Source organism: Peromyscus eremicus, chromosome 20, assembly GCF_949786415.1.
Source record: "Peromyscus eremicus chromosome 20, PerEre_H2_v1, whole genome shotgun sequence".
Lineage (NCBI taxonomy): Eukaryota > Metazoa > Chordata > Mammalia > Rodentia > Cricetidae > Peromyscus > Peromyscus eremicus.
The window spans coordinates 64,653,849-64,670,256 of NC_081436.1; the positions used below are offsets into that span (position 1 = coordinate 64,653,849).

At 46.9% G+C, this 16,408-nt stretch overlaps 1 protein-coding gene across 2 annotated transcripts in view; it reads right to left on the reverse strand.

Moving 5' to 3' along the window:
- Positions 1–16,408, reverse strand: part of Matn2 (matrilin 2) — a 121,764-nt gene that overhangs the window by 73,114 nt on the left and 32,242 nt on the right. For both annotated transcript variants that reach the window (XM_059247297.1, XM_059247296.1), the window contains exon 2: positions 7,729–8,298. In XM_059247297.1, coding sequence (XP_059103280.1) covers positions 7,729–8,298 — 570 coding nt within the window. The remainder of the gene's footprint in view (positions 1–7,728; positions 8,299–16,408) is intronic.

Genomic DNA, 16,408 nt, shown 5'->3' on the forward strand with positions numbered 1-16,408 from the left:
GCACTGAACGTTTTATGTTTCCGTGGGTTTGTAGGTGATTTTCCTGTCCGAAATGACCAACTAAGTACAAAAAGCTATGAGATGCCCTCTTAGGAAAATGAATATATTAAGATAAATGTTAATTTAGAGTGTGTTATTTTTAACAAAATCTCATTCAATTTTACCAGTAAAGACTTGGGAGCCAGACCCTGGGGTGAAGGTCTGCTAGCTCAGAGAAAGCACTCAGCTGACTTCTTCCTCCACCATTGTCCCAGAAACCCATCCTCTCTCCTACTATGTCAAAACAAGTCTCTTCAAACTCAATGTCCCTCCCTTCTGCTTCCTGTGCGTCTCTCTGTCTGCCCTCCTGATTCCCTCTTACTCTCTATGGTTTTTTCTTAATAATCCTAAATTCACTTCCTGTCAACTGGCTGCTTGCTCCGCCTCTTGACCTATGGTTGATTTATTTAATCCTGTTTACGATAGTCAAGCAGAAAGCTCTTGGATTAAAGGTATGTGCTAGGGCTGAGCCACACCACAACTAGAAACAGATTTTTCCAGTAAATAACGCAATCATGGGGTTCACTGTGTGATCAAATATCCTTCAATAAGAATGCGTTAGGGTCGTTGCTGGCTATGAGCTCAAGGGTAGTGAGTCAACCATAATATTAAATTTGTTGGCTCCAGATAGATTATATATTGACCAGCTGACAAGTATGTCAGGTAACCAAAGGCACACTGCAACCAATCGTGCCTGTATTTTGCATAAGAGAATTAATTCCATACTCATTAATTCAGTGTTTACAGTAATGTCACAGAGCAAAATCACCTTCAACAATGAAAACCAACTCCATCTTAGATTTGATCTCACATGGGAGCTCTAACTTAACCTTTTTGATTGCAATCAAATCATCTGTCTCTAGCTGAACTCTGCTTGCTTTATCCATTGGCCCAATGGCCAGTTCTCATTTTACTTAGACACTTACCTGTTGGTCAGCATGGGGTGGTTTCTAATCCTTCACTTTTACAGTGTTCTGCTGGGCATGCTCAAACATGTCCTCTAGAAAGCATTTGTTATTCTCCAGGATCGGCTCCCACTAGACCCAATTCAAGTTGAATTTCCATCACTTTCAGCCAAAAGAATCCCAAACATTTTTACTGAACAGAATAAAAATTGTCTATCTGTGGAATCCTATGGCTGAGTGCCTCTGTGTACACCTGGGCCTTGTGCCTTCTCATCTCTAAGACAGGCCTGTGCTGTGCTGTTAAAGGGGAGTGGTTCCTGCCTTCTCCACTGGCCACAGAACTATGTGAGCCAATTTGTGCCATTCCTCAGAAAGTACCAGGTTTAAACTTGATCAAGGCTTTTTATCCAGAGGAAAGAATAAATCATTATTCTAAATCAGTATCAGGATTAGATTTTTATTTATTTTAGTTTTATTTATTTATTTTGGTTTTTCAAGACAGGATTTCTCTGTGTAGCTCTGGCTATCCTGGATCTCACTCTGTAGACCAGGCTGGCCTTGAACTCAAAGATCCTTCTGCCTCTGCCTCCCAAGTGCTGGGATTAAAGGTGTGAGCCACCACCACCTGGCTTGGATTTTTATGGTTTTTTGTTGTTGTTGTTTTGTTTTTGTTTTTTCGAGACAGGGTTTCTCTGTGTAGCCCTGGCTGTCCTGGTTCTCACTCTGTAGCCCAGGCTGGCCTTGAACTCACAGAGATCTGCCTGCCTCTGCCTCGAGTGCTGGGATTAAAGGCATGTGGCACCACTGCCCGGCTCTGAATTTTTAAATTTATGTGTTTATTTATTGATTTTGTGGTGTCCAGAACTGGATTATAGTCAAGGCTGATCTTGATCCTGATCCTCCTGCCTCTGGCTATTGAGTGTTGGGACTGCAGGTTGTACCATCAGGCTTGGTTTCATGCAGTACTGCAGACACAACCCAGGGCCAAGAAAGCATTCTATCACCCGGGCCACATCCTCGACCATGGGAATGTATATATACACACATATGTATATATACAAAATAAAATATGAACCCAGCCAGGCATAGTGGGTCATGCCTTCAATCCCAGCATTCAGAAAGCAGAGGCTGACAGATGTGTGGTTTACAAGCCAGACCTATATAGTGAGGTCCTTTCTAAAAGAAAGGAGATGGGGCTGGAGAGATGGCTCAGCAGTTAAGAACACTGGCTGGCCGGGCGGTGGTGGCGCACGCCTTTAATCCCAGCACTCGGGAGGCAGAGGCAGGCGGATCTCTGTGAGTTCAAGGCCAGCCTGGTCTACAGAGTGAGATCCAGGAAAGGCGCAAAGCTACACAGAGAAACCCTATCTCAAAAAAAAAAAAAAAAAAAAGATAAGAACACTGGCTGTTCCTCCAGAGGACCTGGGTTCAATTCCCAGCACCCACGTGGCAGCTCACAACTGTCTGTAACTCCAGTTCCAGAGGATCTGATACCCTCACATAAACATACATGCAGGCAAAACACCAATCAACACTCATAAAATAAAAATAAATCAATTTTTTTTTAAAAAGAAAGAACAAAGAGAAAAGAAAAAGGGGAAATGAAAAGGAAAGAAAAATATAAGCAGCTTAATTTTTGAGGTAGGGTTGTTTATTTTGACTTATTAAAAGAGTTTTGCTACGTAGCTCAGACTGGCCTAGAAGTCATCATCCTCCTGCCTCAGCCTCCCCGGTGCTGGGATTATAGATATGTACCACCACACCTAGTTTGCTTGAGGAAGGTTTTTTTTAAATGTGTGAATGATCAGGTGAGCATTCTGCTCAGTACAGCTGACTGGGGGTCTCAAAAGAACACTTATTGAGTATGTAAGTCAGTGTCTATGCAGGCCTGTCTTCCCCTTCACAACAGGGCCTCAAAGGGTTGAAATCAATGTAGACTTTGTCCAGACCTGTTGATGAAGGGTGTGCCTTCACAACACTATTAGGTCCTTAAGTTGTGCCAAAGTGGGATGGGGCGGTTAAGGTAGGAACAGCCTTGCCCTGGGTTCCAAAATGCTAGCGAGGCTGATAAAACAGACACCAGGAGAGTACTTAACAGCCCGGCCCAAGCTGCACTGAGTCACCGAATTGCAGAAGGCAGACTGTGGTTTTCAACCTTGAGAGTCGGTCAGGGTTTTCTGCTCCTGGGCAACAAAAATGGATGCCAGGATGTGTGGGGTTTGGTCGGCTTGTACAAAAGCCCTTGATTCACAGGACTCTGGGCTCTAAGTCTTTTTGGTGGGCTTCAGGGTGGCCTAAGAATATGATCTCATGATTCCCCCCATGCTGTGGCTGCTGTGGAAAGTCCCTGCCCACAGGCATAAAGCTGCTGCTGTGCCCAGGTTCACGGCCATACAGCTACTCAGGACAGTGTGGTCCAGAAACTAAGCAATGTTACTGCAGGACAGTGTCTCCTGCCCTGGGTCCATCTGGATACAGCCTGCCTCTGCAGTCCTCTTTTTAGTCCTGCCTGCCAGAAGGTGCCACTAGCTCTCCCTCCAACATTCTGTCATACATTCACAGTGGCTGCCATTCCCTAAACCTGGCCTGTCATAGCTACTTTTCAACTGTGAGTCACGGCCCCTTAGTAGGATAATGAAATCAGCTAAAGAACTAGGACTGTCTTTTGTATTTTTTTTTTAAATAAAACAGAAACGAGACTTAAATACCATCACTTTTTGCCTGGAGCATGGTGCTCACCCTCCCTATACAGCCCTGCTGTAGCTTTGGAGCCAGGGGACACCCTGCTCCCTCACTGCTCCCCCTAGAGCTGAGTGAACCTGAGCAAGGCAATTAACTCTTTGATTTTATAAGAGGACTTACTTCTCATGTTTGTTGTGTGAATAAAATGATTTTATATATGCTAAGAGCTCAAAAAAAGCATTTACACACACTCAGGCACACATGTGCACATCTTTGAGATAGTTTCCTGTTTGTAGCTCAGGTTGGCCTGGGACTTGTTATGTAGCCTGGGCTAACTTCAAACTCTACATCCTCCTATTTCACTGTCTTTAAAAACATTATTTATCTTTTTATTTTTCCTGTGTGTGTGAGTGTTCACTCATGCGCTCTCTCTCTTTGTATCTGTTGTCTGTCTGTCTGTCTGTCTGTCTGTCTCTTTCACACACACACACACACACACACACACACACACACACACAGCAGGCACATGCCAATGCGTTGTATGGAGGTCGGAGGACACACTTCAGGAATGGGTTCTTATCTCCCAGCTTGCTCCCACTGTGTTGCTCTGTACTCTAGGCTAGCTGGCCCTGGAGCTTCTCGCCCATTCTCCAGGCTCTGCTCCTCACTCACCTCACCACTGCAGCCAGCTTTTTTATGAGTGTGGGTTGTGGGGACGGAACTCACGGTATCAGACTTCCATGCCAAGGTCTTTACCCTCTGAGCTATCTCCTTGCCCCGTCAGCTTCAAGCGCATGGATTACAAGAGTGTGCCACCATTTCTAGCCACATGCACATATTGGTAACAATAAATGTTAGTAATTAATCTTATTGCTTCATTTTAAAGGCTTTCCTGGAGCCCCGAGGCAGACCCAGGCCCTCTTTGGAATGAGCTTCTTGGTCCAGATGGCTCTCCTAGGGATGAAGTTCCCTCTGTGTTCTGCCGCCCCGTTGTTCTGTAAGGGAGTGTAGATATGAGAGCATCTTCCCACCAGTCCTGGGGCTCATGCACGGAGAGTGAGCACTTAGGCTCTGACTCTCTGGAGCTACTGTTTGAATTGCTTATTTTTTCTAAGCCTCAGTTTCCACTTTTGTAAGTGGGCCAACAAGAATACCTGTCTGGTCGTACAGTTTAAATGAACAGTGTACAGAATGTACCCAACAAGACATGAGCAGCTATGACCATCAGGCTATTGTTCAATGTTTCAGGAGCAGAGGAGACTTCCAGAACCTGGAGATATCTGCAGTTCAGAAGATGCTCATGGCTGTTGTCTGACTGCCAGACTGAGACCAGCAGTGACGCCTGTCGCCTCCCGTGTGGATCCTGAGTGCAGCAGACAGTAACAGTGCATGCACATTGACTGGGCCCCCACATCCACCTGTGAAATCCCCACTGTACAGATGAGGTGACTGTGGCTGAAGGAGCCCAAAGGGCTTCCCCAGCATCACACAGCCAGTCCCGTCCTGGCCCCACACAGGTGTCCCTTCCCAGTGTTACCCTCCTCAGGTTAATCCCAGCAGCAGAGCTCCCCAGCATCACACAGCCAGTCCCGTCCTGGCCCCACACAGGTGTCCCTTCCCAGTGTTACCCTCCTCAGGTTAATCCCAGCAGCAGAGCTCCCCAGCATCACACAGCCAGTCCCGTCCTGGCCCCACACAGGTGTCCCTTCTCAGTGTTACCCTCCTCAGGTTAATCCCAGCAGCAGAGCTCCCCAGCATCACACAGCCAGTCCCGTCCTGGCCCCACACAGGTGTCCCTTCTCAGTGTTACCCTCCTCAGGTTAATCCCAGCAGCAGAGCTCCCCAGCATCACACAGCCAGTCCCGTCCTGGCCCCACACAGGTGTCCCTTCCCAATGTTACCCTCCTCAGGTTAATCCCAACAGCAGAGCTCCCCAGCATCACACAGCCAGTCCCATCCTGGCCCCACACAGGTGTCCCTTCCCAGTGTTACCCTCCTCAGGTTAATCCCAGCAGCAGAGCTGCTTTCCCAGTGGGGGCTGTCCTCCGCAAACGGTTCACCCCAAGAGAGGAATTTATAATTCCCAGCCTGTGAAGGAGTGAAAGGAACAGGAACTTGAAATCAGCAAACTTGCTAAGCTGTAAGAAGGGAGGGTGGTACTGTTGGGCCTGCTTCCCTGGTTCTCATGGGCATCAAATGAGATGCACGAGGTAGAGTGCTTAACGCACATTAGTTACTGTGGTCTTCAGCATGTGGTTGATAAAGAGGCTCTGGGGCCTCCTCAGCCTTTCAGGATAGTTGATGAAGCTGCTCCGCAGAGCCTCGCAGCTCAGGGCCTGGAGCACAGCTGTATTTCAGCAAAGTGGATGCGAGGAGTCCCGGGGGGTTCATTTCTCAGGCCACACAGAGGAATGAGATAATACCAGTGTTTTCTTAAAGCTTCCAGATTAAACAAAGATGATGGGGGAGGTGTGTGTCCAAACAGCCTCTTAATTTTGCTGAATTGCCTTAAAGCCCACAAAGAAAGGTTCTCCGAGCCCAAGTCCACATTCAGTCACATAGGGGTCATTTCTGTTGCAAAGCCCCTCTGTCTTATCACATCATCGTTCCGTTTGCTGATGAATGCAGAGTGCTTATAAAAAGCACTCCTCCATTAAAGTCGTCCGGTATACACGAAGAAGCAGTCAAGAGTGTTACAGAACCAATTTCTTTTTTTAATATTTCCAGGAAAGGGGGAACATAAATTCTGCTGAAGTCATTTGAAGTCATAAACCTTCAAAATGTTTGCAGCGTGTTCTGCTGACTGAAGTTTTCCAGTTGATGAAGGCCACGGTGCACCACGATAATGCAGCCTCTCCGCGGCGCCAGGGAAATGGTACTTCTGAATGGTTTCCAACTGACATTGCTCAGGAAAAGGTTATTTTTCCTTCATGGCATTGATTTCTTAAGTAAATCATTTGACTCTGGAGTCAAGAGAAAATGGAGTCTTCGCTTTTTGAAGTTAGTTCTTGCAAGGGGACCTTTTTATTTTTAGACACATCAAAAGTACACCCTGGGGCTGGGGATGTAGCTCAGTCAGGAGAGTGCCTGTCCAGCATGCACAAAGATCTAGGCTTCATCCTCAACACCCACATAAACCAGGCATTGTGGAGGTAATCCTGGCATGTGGGAGGGAGAGGTAAGAAAGAGGGAAAAATTCAAGGTCATTCTCCACTACATAGAGAGTTTGAAACCAGTCTGGCTTACTGAGACTTTGTGTCAGAATTTAAGAAATGTTTTTAAGAACATCTTGTTTCCTTTTCTCTAAGCACTACATCACAAGGGGTTGCAGTGTCCTATTCCAAAATCAGTCTTCAAAGCCCGCATCTCAGTCCTTCCTATGCATTGTCTCTTTGTCCATTAAGAAAACATCCACTGCTCACACCATTATGCAGCAAAAATGCCTTGGTCTCCCACACAATCCATGGGGAAGCTCTCCCGATGTCTGCCTTCTGCTCCTATCCCTACTCCAGCTCACAAGTTCCAATTTCGGGAATGCCAACTTGTCAGCTAAACGTGGGAGGAAACCTTCTCTCTAGCCTTACTCATTCTGCCTTTTGAGTTTAAATGTCCTTTGGGGCTGGCAAGTAAAGGGACCTGCCACCAAGCCTGATGATCTGAGTTTAAATTCCTGGGACCCATAAGGTAGAGAGAACCAATGCCTGTAAATACTCCTCCAACTTCCACACATGTGCATACACCTACACACACACACACACACACACACACACACACACACACACCTACACACACACACACACACCTACACACACACACACACACACACACACACACACACACACACACACACGGCCTTTCCTCTAGGTAAGTCTTTATAAACACCATGGCCTAGATTAGTCCCTGGGATTCTCTGTCCCACCTTGCCCTGAATTCTTCCTCCATTACACTGTTAACAATCGAGGCTACTTTTGCATTTGTGTAATTATATGTCCCTTTGGCCAAAGTGTAACCCATCAAAGAATGAGGCATTTGTCTTTGCCCATGGCTGTGAGCACTGAATGAGGCCTTAAAGAAAAATGAACCACAGAGGCACAGGACTTACCGCATAGCTTGTTCTGGAACACTGAGGTCAAAGACTCGATCTGGCTGAAATTGGCCACCAGGAAGACGTGGTCCTTGTGGGGCTCACTCCCAATGGCCTTTAGTGTGTTCAGGTCCACCTGACCCACACCAATGGCAAAGATCAGGATGCCTGTGTCCCGGGCCTTTGCCGCCACCTCAGCCACTGAGTCCTGAGGTCTCCCATCGGTCACAATCATGATGATCCGTGGCACATTCTCCCGCAAGGGCCGGGCCCCCTCTACTTCTGAGAAAGCGATGTTGAGGGCATACTGTATGGCCAGCCCTGTCATGGTACCCGTGGACAGATGCCTCATCCTCTTGACAGCCCTCTCCACCTCAGACTTCCTCTTAAAGGTCTTCAGGGAGAACTCATTCTTGACTGTGCTGCCATACTGGAGCAGACCGACTCGGGTAACATCAGGACCAATATCCAAGAACTGCAGGATATCCAGAATGAACTCCTTGACCTCTGCATAGTCATGGGTGTTGACGCTTCGGGAGCTGTCAATGATGAACACCAGATCCGCCCGCTTATTCTCACAGGAGCTCTCTGGGGAAAGAGCAGAGGTCATAAGTAATCAGATGGGAAGTGTTCAGATTTTCTTTTCTGTTTCTGTAATAAAACACTGGCCCAAAAGCAACATGGGGATATTTGGCTTACAGGTTATAGTTCAACATCAAGGAAAGCCAAGGAAGAGACTGGAGAAATGCTACCTATTGGCTTGCATCCCCTGGCTTTCTCAGCTACTTTTGTGGGACTGCTCACAGTGGGCTGGGCCCTCCTGCATCATCAGCTTTCAAATGTCCCCCCAGACATGTCCACAGGCCAATCCGAGGGAGACAATTCCTAAATTGAGTTTCTCTCTTCCCAGGTATGTGTAAGTTTGTGCCAAGCTGACCAGAACAGTGATAAGAGGTAAGAACCCAATGCAGATTGACTCATTAGGAAAATCTTAGGACTTAGAGTCACCTTTAGAACCTCCAAAATTCAGCTTTATTCTTACTAAGAAAGTTGTTGGGCATATCTGTGCATACCGAATGATACTCCCTTAGCTATACACAGAATTTCTTTTTGTAAGATAAATCTACAAAGTCACCAAGCCGGTTTCAGTCAAACCCTTTATCAGAGTCAAAATTATTTTACTATCTCTGGCATGGTTCATAAGTTGGACAGGACCCTGCAAAGACTGGAAACTACTTAAGAGGGCCCAATATCAAATGACCTGCAATCTGTTCTGGGAGACTGAGCTAAGAGAACAGTAAAAGACTAAGACGTGTTAAACTGAGTTTCTACCACAAACTAAGAGAACAGCAGTAGGTCTGGAGAGATGGCTCAGCAGTGAAGGACACTGCTGTTCTTGCACAAGACCTGGGTTTAATTCCCAGCACCCACACAGTGGCTAACAACTGTTTGTAATTCTAATTCCAGGGGATCTGACACACTCAAGGGCCAATGTATGTACATGGTACACAGGCTTGCATGCAGTCAAAATGCCCATAAAAAATTAAGACATCTTTTTTCCAAAGATAAGGCAGGGGGGAGGAAGCATACTGGGGTATCAAGGGCTGAGGACAGATGAAACCTGAGCTGACTTGTGAAAACAATGTTTGGCTTGAAAGAATACATGGAGAGGGGCTCATGACCAAAGCCCTCACCAGGATGGGTGTGGCAGGTAACAGAAGAAGCACCTTTAGAACACAGGGAATACTAGGAACGACTGGGTGGGATTAGTTGAAAATATTCTGAAACCAACTCTAAAAGACCTTTCAATTCAGACTCAGAAATCTGTACACAGGTCACAGAGGGCATGGTATCTTAGCATATTATGTAATATTTCTTGTATGGAAGTTGCATGATTACAGTCAACTGAATCAGAATTTGGAGGTGCAGCTTAGTGGTAGAGCATGTGCCTAGCACGTATGAGACCCTGAGTTAAATCCTCAGCATGGGAAAAATAGTCGGTTGAGCCTGAGTCTGGCAGAGGTTCCACCCACTCCACTGTTAGAATGTCTGAGAGATGTAAGTGACAACCTGTTACTGTTTGGATGTGGTTGAGAACATTCCTCAAAGGCTCACATGTCCAGATTCAATCCCTGTTGTGAAGCATGAGAATAGAAGCTTGATGTAGCTACAGTGTCCAGAGGTCAGACCTTTGCTAGGAATTAGGATTGAACATGCCCTTGGAGCAGAGCCTCCGTGACTGAGCTCTGGTGACTTTTTAATAAGAGAGCCAGAGGCCAGAAGACACACGATCTACACATACACTTCCTTATCATAAATGCTGTGTGCCTCCTTGGATGTCTAACAGTAAAAAGCCATTTTTTGACTCACAGAGCTCTGAGTGAAAATAACTCATTGTATTTTCATTTTGCATGTGTGCATATGTTTGGGGTTGTATATGTATGTGTGTGAGTGTGGAAGCCAGAGGTCGGCCCTTCCTGTTGCTCTCCACATTACTTATTTTTTTTTTGTTATTTATTTATTTATTTATTTATTTATTTATTTATGTATTTATTTATTTTTAAAGATTTATTTATTTATTATGTATACAGGAGAGGGCGCCAGATCGCATTACAGATGGTTGTGAGCCACCATGTGGGTGCTGGGAATTGAACTCAGGACCTCTGGAAGAGCAGTCAGTGCTCTTAACCTCTGAGCCATCTCTCCAGCCCCTCCACATTACTTATTGAGACAGGTCTCTCACTGAACCAATTGGACAGACTTTATCAGTTGGCTAGACTGGCTGGCCGGCCAACTTCAGGGATCCACTGGTCTGCCTTGCCACTAGGGTTATAGACATGTGTAGCCATGCCCAGGTTTTTATGTGGGTGCTGGGAATCCAAACAGGTTTTCATGTGTCTGCAGCAAGACTTTCACCAACAGAGCCATCTCCCCAGCCACAAACTCTTTATAAAGCCACAAGCTACAGCTGTTTGCCTAGCGCAGAAGAAAATACACCGATACACTGCCTTTAGGCAGCATAATCCCCCCTTCCCCCTTCTCTTGTCCTTGCTGGACTTTGCAGCTCAAGCAGGATTTGAAAGGGATTAGAAAAAGGATCCCAAGTGCTTGCCCTAAATCCCAACCACCACAGCTGCAAGAATGAGAGACTAAAGCCAAAAATGAGACAGCGAAGCCAGTCATGAAAACGGGAAGTGGGAAGGCCTGGGAAGTTGTCCTGTCCCGGCCAGCTCACCAGGTGGTGACTTGTCACGCAGAGCTGGCATACACACCTTCTCATTGCGGCCATATGATTCCAACAGTCTTTGAAGAAGGGGTGCCCCCAAGGCCAGTAGCCTGGCAGGAAGCCACATATAACACATCCTCATATAACATCCGAACCCAGTACTAGGAGCCAGGGGCATATAAGGTGAGCTTCTTCAAACAGAGGCCCCACAAACTGCCTTTAGGACCCAGAAATAACAACAGAAACCTAACATTTGCAAGATATTCTAAACTCTTTTCAGAGTGATTTCATCAGCGACCTAATTTTACTGTCAGAACAACTATTGAGAAGAGTGTTAGACTTGTACCCATTGCACAGATGAGAAAACGGGGGTGCTGAAGAGTTTGTGAGTCTTTCATAATTCAGAAAAAGAGAACACTAATACCAACCTCTCAGGGCAGTTGTAAGCAAGGAGCCAACAGGCAATAGCTGCATATGCAAGCATTGTAGACCCTCCTCTGCCCACCCTCCTCCCTCAGCCCCCACAGCCAGCTCAAGGGTGGGCAAGAGCAGAGCTAGAGCTTACGGCTGTTCAGTGGGCACTAGACACAGGCACCCAGGGGACTAAACACCAGGTAAAGCCCCGGGACCCAAAGGCTGTCTGCCTGAGAGGCACCTGTCCTCCTCATCTTCACGAAGGGGCCCATGAGCTAGCATTTGGCCCTAGGCTGGAGCTGGACACTATCAGGATGGCCCAGGACACTCTCCCTCCCCTCTCCCCCAGAAGCCACACCTGCCTACCCATTCTAGGTAAGTCTGAACTTATTTCTGGGATAATGGTCCCATGGTCTCTACCTGCTGAGGAGGTTGTGGAGTCAGGCTTTGACCTCACCACAGAGATTCAAAGGAAGGAGATTCCACAGAGGACTACATCCCCAAAAGTTCTCTTCTCCTAGAGACATTGGTAGCAAGGGCTTTTGCTCAAACTGAGATTTTTATTGTGAGTTTTACTCATGGCATCAACACCCCACTGAGTATCACAATTTGAAGAAAATCCTGGAAGGTCCATGTGGAATTGTGCGCTAAACTGGAATAGTTCCCATCAAAACAAATGGGTAGTTTCCATAATGCTTGGGACATTTAACAAAAATACCACAATGGTCCAAACTGTGCTTAGAGATTCCAAGAGAGTTGTAGCTCTGAGCTGAAATCATTTTCTAGCAGCCTACCCTTAAGGACTCAGACCTGTTCAGCGTGTCCCTAGAAGGCTAGTTCAGTGATTCTCAGGCTAGAGTATGCACCCCAGTTCTCTGCAGGAAATCTTAAAAGCTGAGGTTGGTGAGCTACATCCCTAGGGCTAGTGAGTTTGGAGAGGCATATGAAAACTCGCCTTTCTAACAAGTTGAATGGTGACAGCGATGTTACTGGTCCAGAGATCATGTCTGGGAATGACCAATCTCTGGAAATAAAAAGAATTCTGGGAAGTCCTGACTTCACTGCCTCAGTGCGAGTTCCACAAGGTGGGACTCTGAAGCTCTGTGGTCGGAAATACAGTGAGTAATCCATCAGCATCTGTAGATGGAATCTCAGGTGGAATCTCAGGTGGAAAAGTGGCTTCAGGGGAAGGGATTGATTCAAGGCAGCCAGGGCAAGGAAAAATGAGAGCCTCAAAAGCAGAAAGTTCTAGAACAGGTGTGGATCCTGTTTGTGTGATCCTGTTTTAGTTCCTACATCTTTGCCATTATACACAGCATCACCATGGTTGAACGCTCAGTTCATAGACTTTCACATTAATAAAATACAAGCCAAGGGACCCCACATAGAGCCAAGACTCCAATTTACAGAAGGGGAAACTGAGGCTTGTAGAAATGGCCCTTCCTCTGAGGGCGGCTGGAATAATAATGGTACCTTTCCTACCGTTTCAAGCTCCCCTGAAAACACCCTCAATCCAGCTAACACGACGATATAAGCTTTGCAAACGCTTGAGAACATGGAAATACTTTCTGTAAAGAAAACCTGTATCTTCTCCACAACAGTCAACTGAGAGAAGTTTCCAAAAAAATGGACTCTCTTTTGAGTGATCCTCTCGTGTTAACTGCTGGTGCTGAGGAAGGGTCCTCCTTCTCCTTGGCATGGGGAAAAACACACAGTGATCTTCCTCTTGGCTGCTCATGACAGGACATTCAGCCGCACTTGGATAAGGTTGTGTGAGCACATAATAAAATGTCATCCCTCTCGCCATAAAGCGATGGTCTGGACTCTGTCAACAGCACTTCCAATCCTGTCATCTTGACTCAAAGTCCTGGCGCTGAGAAAAGTCTCTTGCCCTTCCAGAGCAGAATCTGAGCCAGGAGGATTTGAAGAACATGTCTACCCGGCAGGATGACAGTGTGCAATCTCACAACTATTTCCTCTCCTTCGGCTGCAGCTTCGTCCCTAGTCTGACTCTGGCTAAGGTCAATCGCAGCATGGTAAATATTTGGTGCCGCCTGCCCGGAATGGGGAGGGATGTGAGTCTCTAGAAGAGTAAAGTAACTTCATCTGGAGGGGCCTCTGAAATTCCCAGGGAAGCCCCAGTTATGATCTCAGTACAACTTCAAGCTCTGTCACCTTCTGCCCAGATAGTCCTGAGCATCTCTGTAAGTTCTTTGACCCTCAGTCGCTTATGAATACATGTGTATGATTGTGTGTGTGTGTGTGCGTGTGCGTGCATGCGTGTGTGTGTGTGTGTGTGTGTGTGTGTGTGTGTGTGTGTGTGTTTAATTAGCAAAATGCTGAAAACAAATACTTGCCTTCCGGAATAGCAGGAGCCCAGGCCTTTAGGCTTCTGGTCATTTATATCTGTGTTCACTCCTCAAGGCTTACTGAGGGTTCAGCAGGTGTGAGGTCTCAGGAGACTGAAGGATGAGAAGTGAGGTAGAAAGACCGATTGCTGGTCTAGCAGTGACCGTGGGGACTGGGGGATGTAGCTGGGACAAAAGAACAGGTCTCAGAGACCTGAGGCTTCACATCAGTCCCCAGAAAAATCCGCAAACAGATGGTCTGTGGGCACTAAGAGAACTGAAAATGTGACGATGCCAGTGAGAAACTGTGCTAGTTCCTGGGGCTCGGACCAAATTAGAAACTAGAATGTGATTTTAAACAGCCTAAGGCTGGCTTGAAGACAGCTTGTGATGTGTGAGACCAGTGAGCGTTTGGGTGTTTCACTGCGGCCACCTTTCCCACACCGGGAAGTCGGGCAAACTTCCCGACTTCCCAGAGTTACTGCATGGATCAGGAGGGGACGAAGGTGACGATGAGTCAGTGGTTTCCTCTGGGAAAGCAAGCAACAGGGAGAGTGAAGGGTGAAGGGGCGGCAATGTCGGTAACATCAATGGATGGAAAGTCCAGATAAGACCTTTGAATTGCTGAGTTCAAGCCTAGGCGTGAGCTGAGACTGGGAGTGCAGTCGCTCTAAGCACGGGCGGGCGGGCGGGCGGGGATAACAGATCCTGATAGCTGAGCTCAGGATGGCGGAGCCATGGGAGAGCAATGCATATGGACATTGAGCTCATCAGTATCATGGCAAGAGTAACACTGGAGCCAGGCACAGTGAGCTAAGAGTGATGCTGGAGACCAGGACAGTGAGCTCCAGCTACAACTGGTCTAGTCTGGAGCTAACCAGAGGGGCTTTGGATTACCTAAGGGCAGCGAAACAACACCAGACACAATGGGAAAATGTGACTAGGACTTTACAGAGAAACAGGAAAGACGAGCTCACAAAGATTTTCTGTGGAACACGGAAGAGATGAGAAGGGCGTGGCTGGAGTGAAGACCACCACGCAGGCGATGCTGCGATGCTCTCCCAGGCCACACGCCACCTGTGGTTCTGTCCCCGTGTGTGATTGACTTGTAGATGGTGATTGACTTGCAGATGGTTGAAAGAATATTTCAGAAATCATTTGAATCACCTTTGACCCCTGTTCCCAGTGTCACTTGACCTGTATCACCCATGTATTTAGGCACTTTATTAGAGTGCCTCGGACCCTGGCCAGTCCTGGAAGACCTATAATCAGCTCTTGTTTCTTCAACTCCCTTGTTAGTCAGGGGCCAGCTGCTGCATTACCTCACAGTAGACATTGTACAAAGCCAATGAGCAATGGCTTTCTCTGAACCAGATGCTTCCATTCACATCTTCCAAATGTACCCTTGGGAATAGCCCCTGACTCTGGTGCCTTAGGACAACAGTCTCAGCTGCTGGGTCCAGGACATCTTTTGGACTCATTGACAAACCCTTTCCTCCTCAGTAATGCTTTCCGAATACTTCTCCAAATTCAGGGGGAGAAATAGCTCTTGTGGTCTCTCCAGGCACAGTGTGGGGAGGAACCATGAATAAATGAAGTAACAGAGTCAAGATCATGAGGTATTTCTAGAATAATGAGTCACAACTAACACGATGAAACCTAATTAAAGTTAGTGCCACACACTTTACACAGGGTTTACAATTCAACTTATGAACACCAGGGAGAGAGACTTCCAGATCACATCTGGTCACAGGTTAAAATCAGGATCATAATGGCAGGCAAATCATCTAAGCTAGTGCATCCCAGCCTCTACTCACAGGACCATAATGGTAGGCAAATCTCAGCCAGTACCTTCCAGCCTCTACTCACAGCTCCAGCTCCTGGACTTTAACATCGAATTTTAGCTACAGGATTCCCATCAACACCAATTAGACTCCCCCAACCTTAGTACCTTAACCATCTTTCAGTGGCCCTCCTGACACAAGGGACCTCAGTCTTCTCTCATATCAGAACTTCCCATGAACAAGTATCTGGGACTTGTCATTGATCTCAGTCACAACAGTTGGTCTGGCAGCTGTAAAGTGCCCAAGGCAATTAAACCTCAGGGAGCTATTTACCAAAGCCACAATCTCAAGGTCACTGACAAGGTCACTGATGTCTGCACCATCCCAAGGTCACTGATGTTTGCAGGAGGCTGAACACAGGAGCTTTAGTATCCCCAAGTATCCCACCACTCCCTGCCCTCAGTCTTCTACCCTACGATGTCTGGCTGCCTGTCTGTGGTTCTCTGCACACCATTCCTTCAGCCCTGGGGTGTCTTATTTTTGAACACCTTTCCCCTCCAGGCGAACAGCTTCTCCCCCATGTTTCATGCATGAAGCTATGAAGTCACATGCTTGTCTTCTGTGAATCCTGGGACTCAGCAAAGTGCCAGGCACCTGGAGGCTCTTATCTGAATCTTCGCTTATTCCCTTTGATGTGTACATGGAGGTGTAAAGAGTGTAAAGGAAGCAAAAAGAGAAGTTTAGGTAGCCCTCTACGAGCTTGGGTGAACGGAGAAGCTGATCTGAAGACACACTGAGGGACAGCCACAGCAGGGCTCCACAGTGGCCTGGTGACATCAGAAACACTTGGCAATGTATTTAAAATGCTGAGTCCTAAGCTTAATGAGTCAGATTCTTTCCAGATGAGGAATATGCACTTGTTCCAG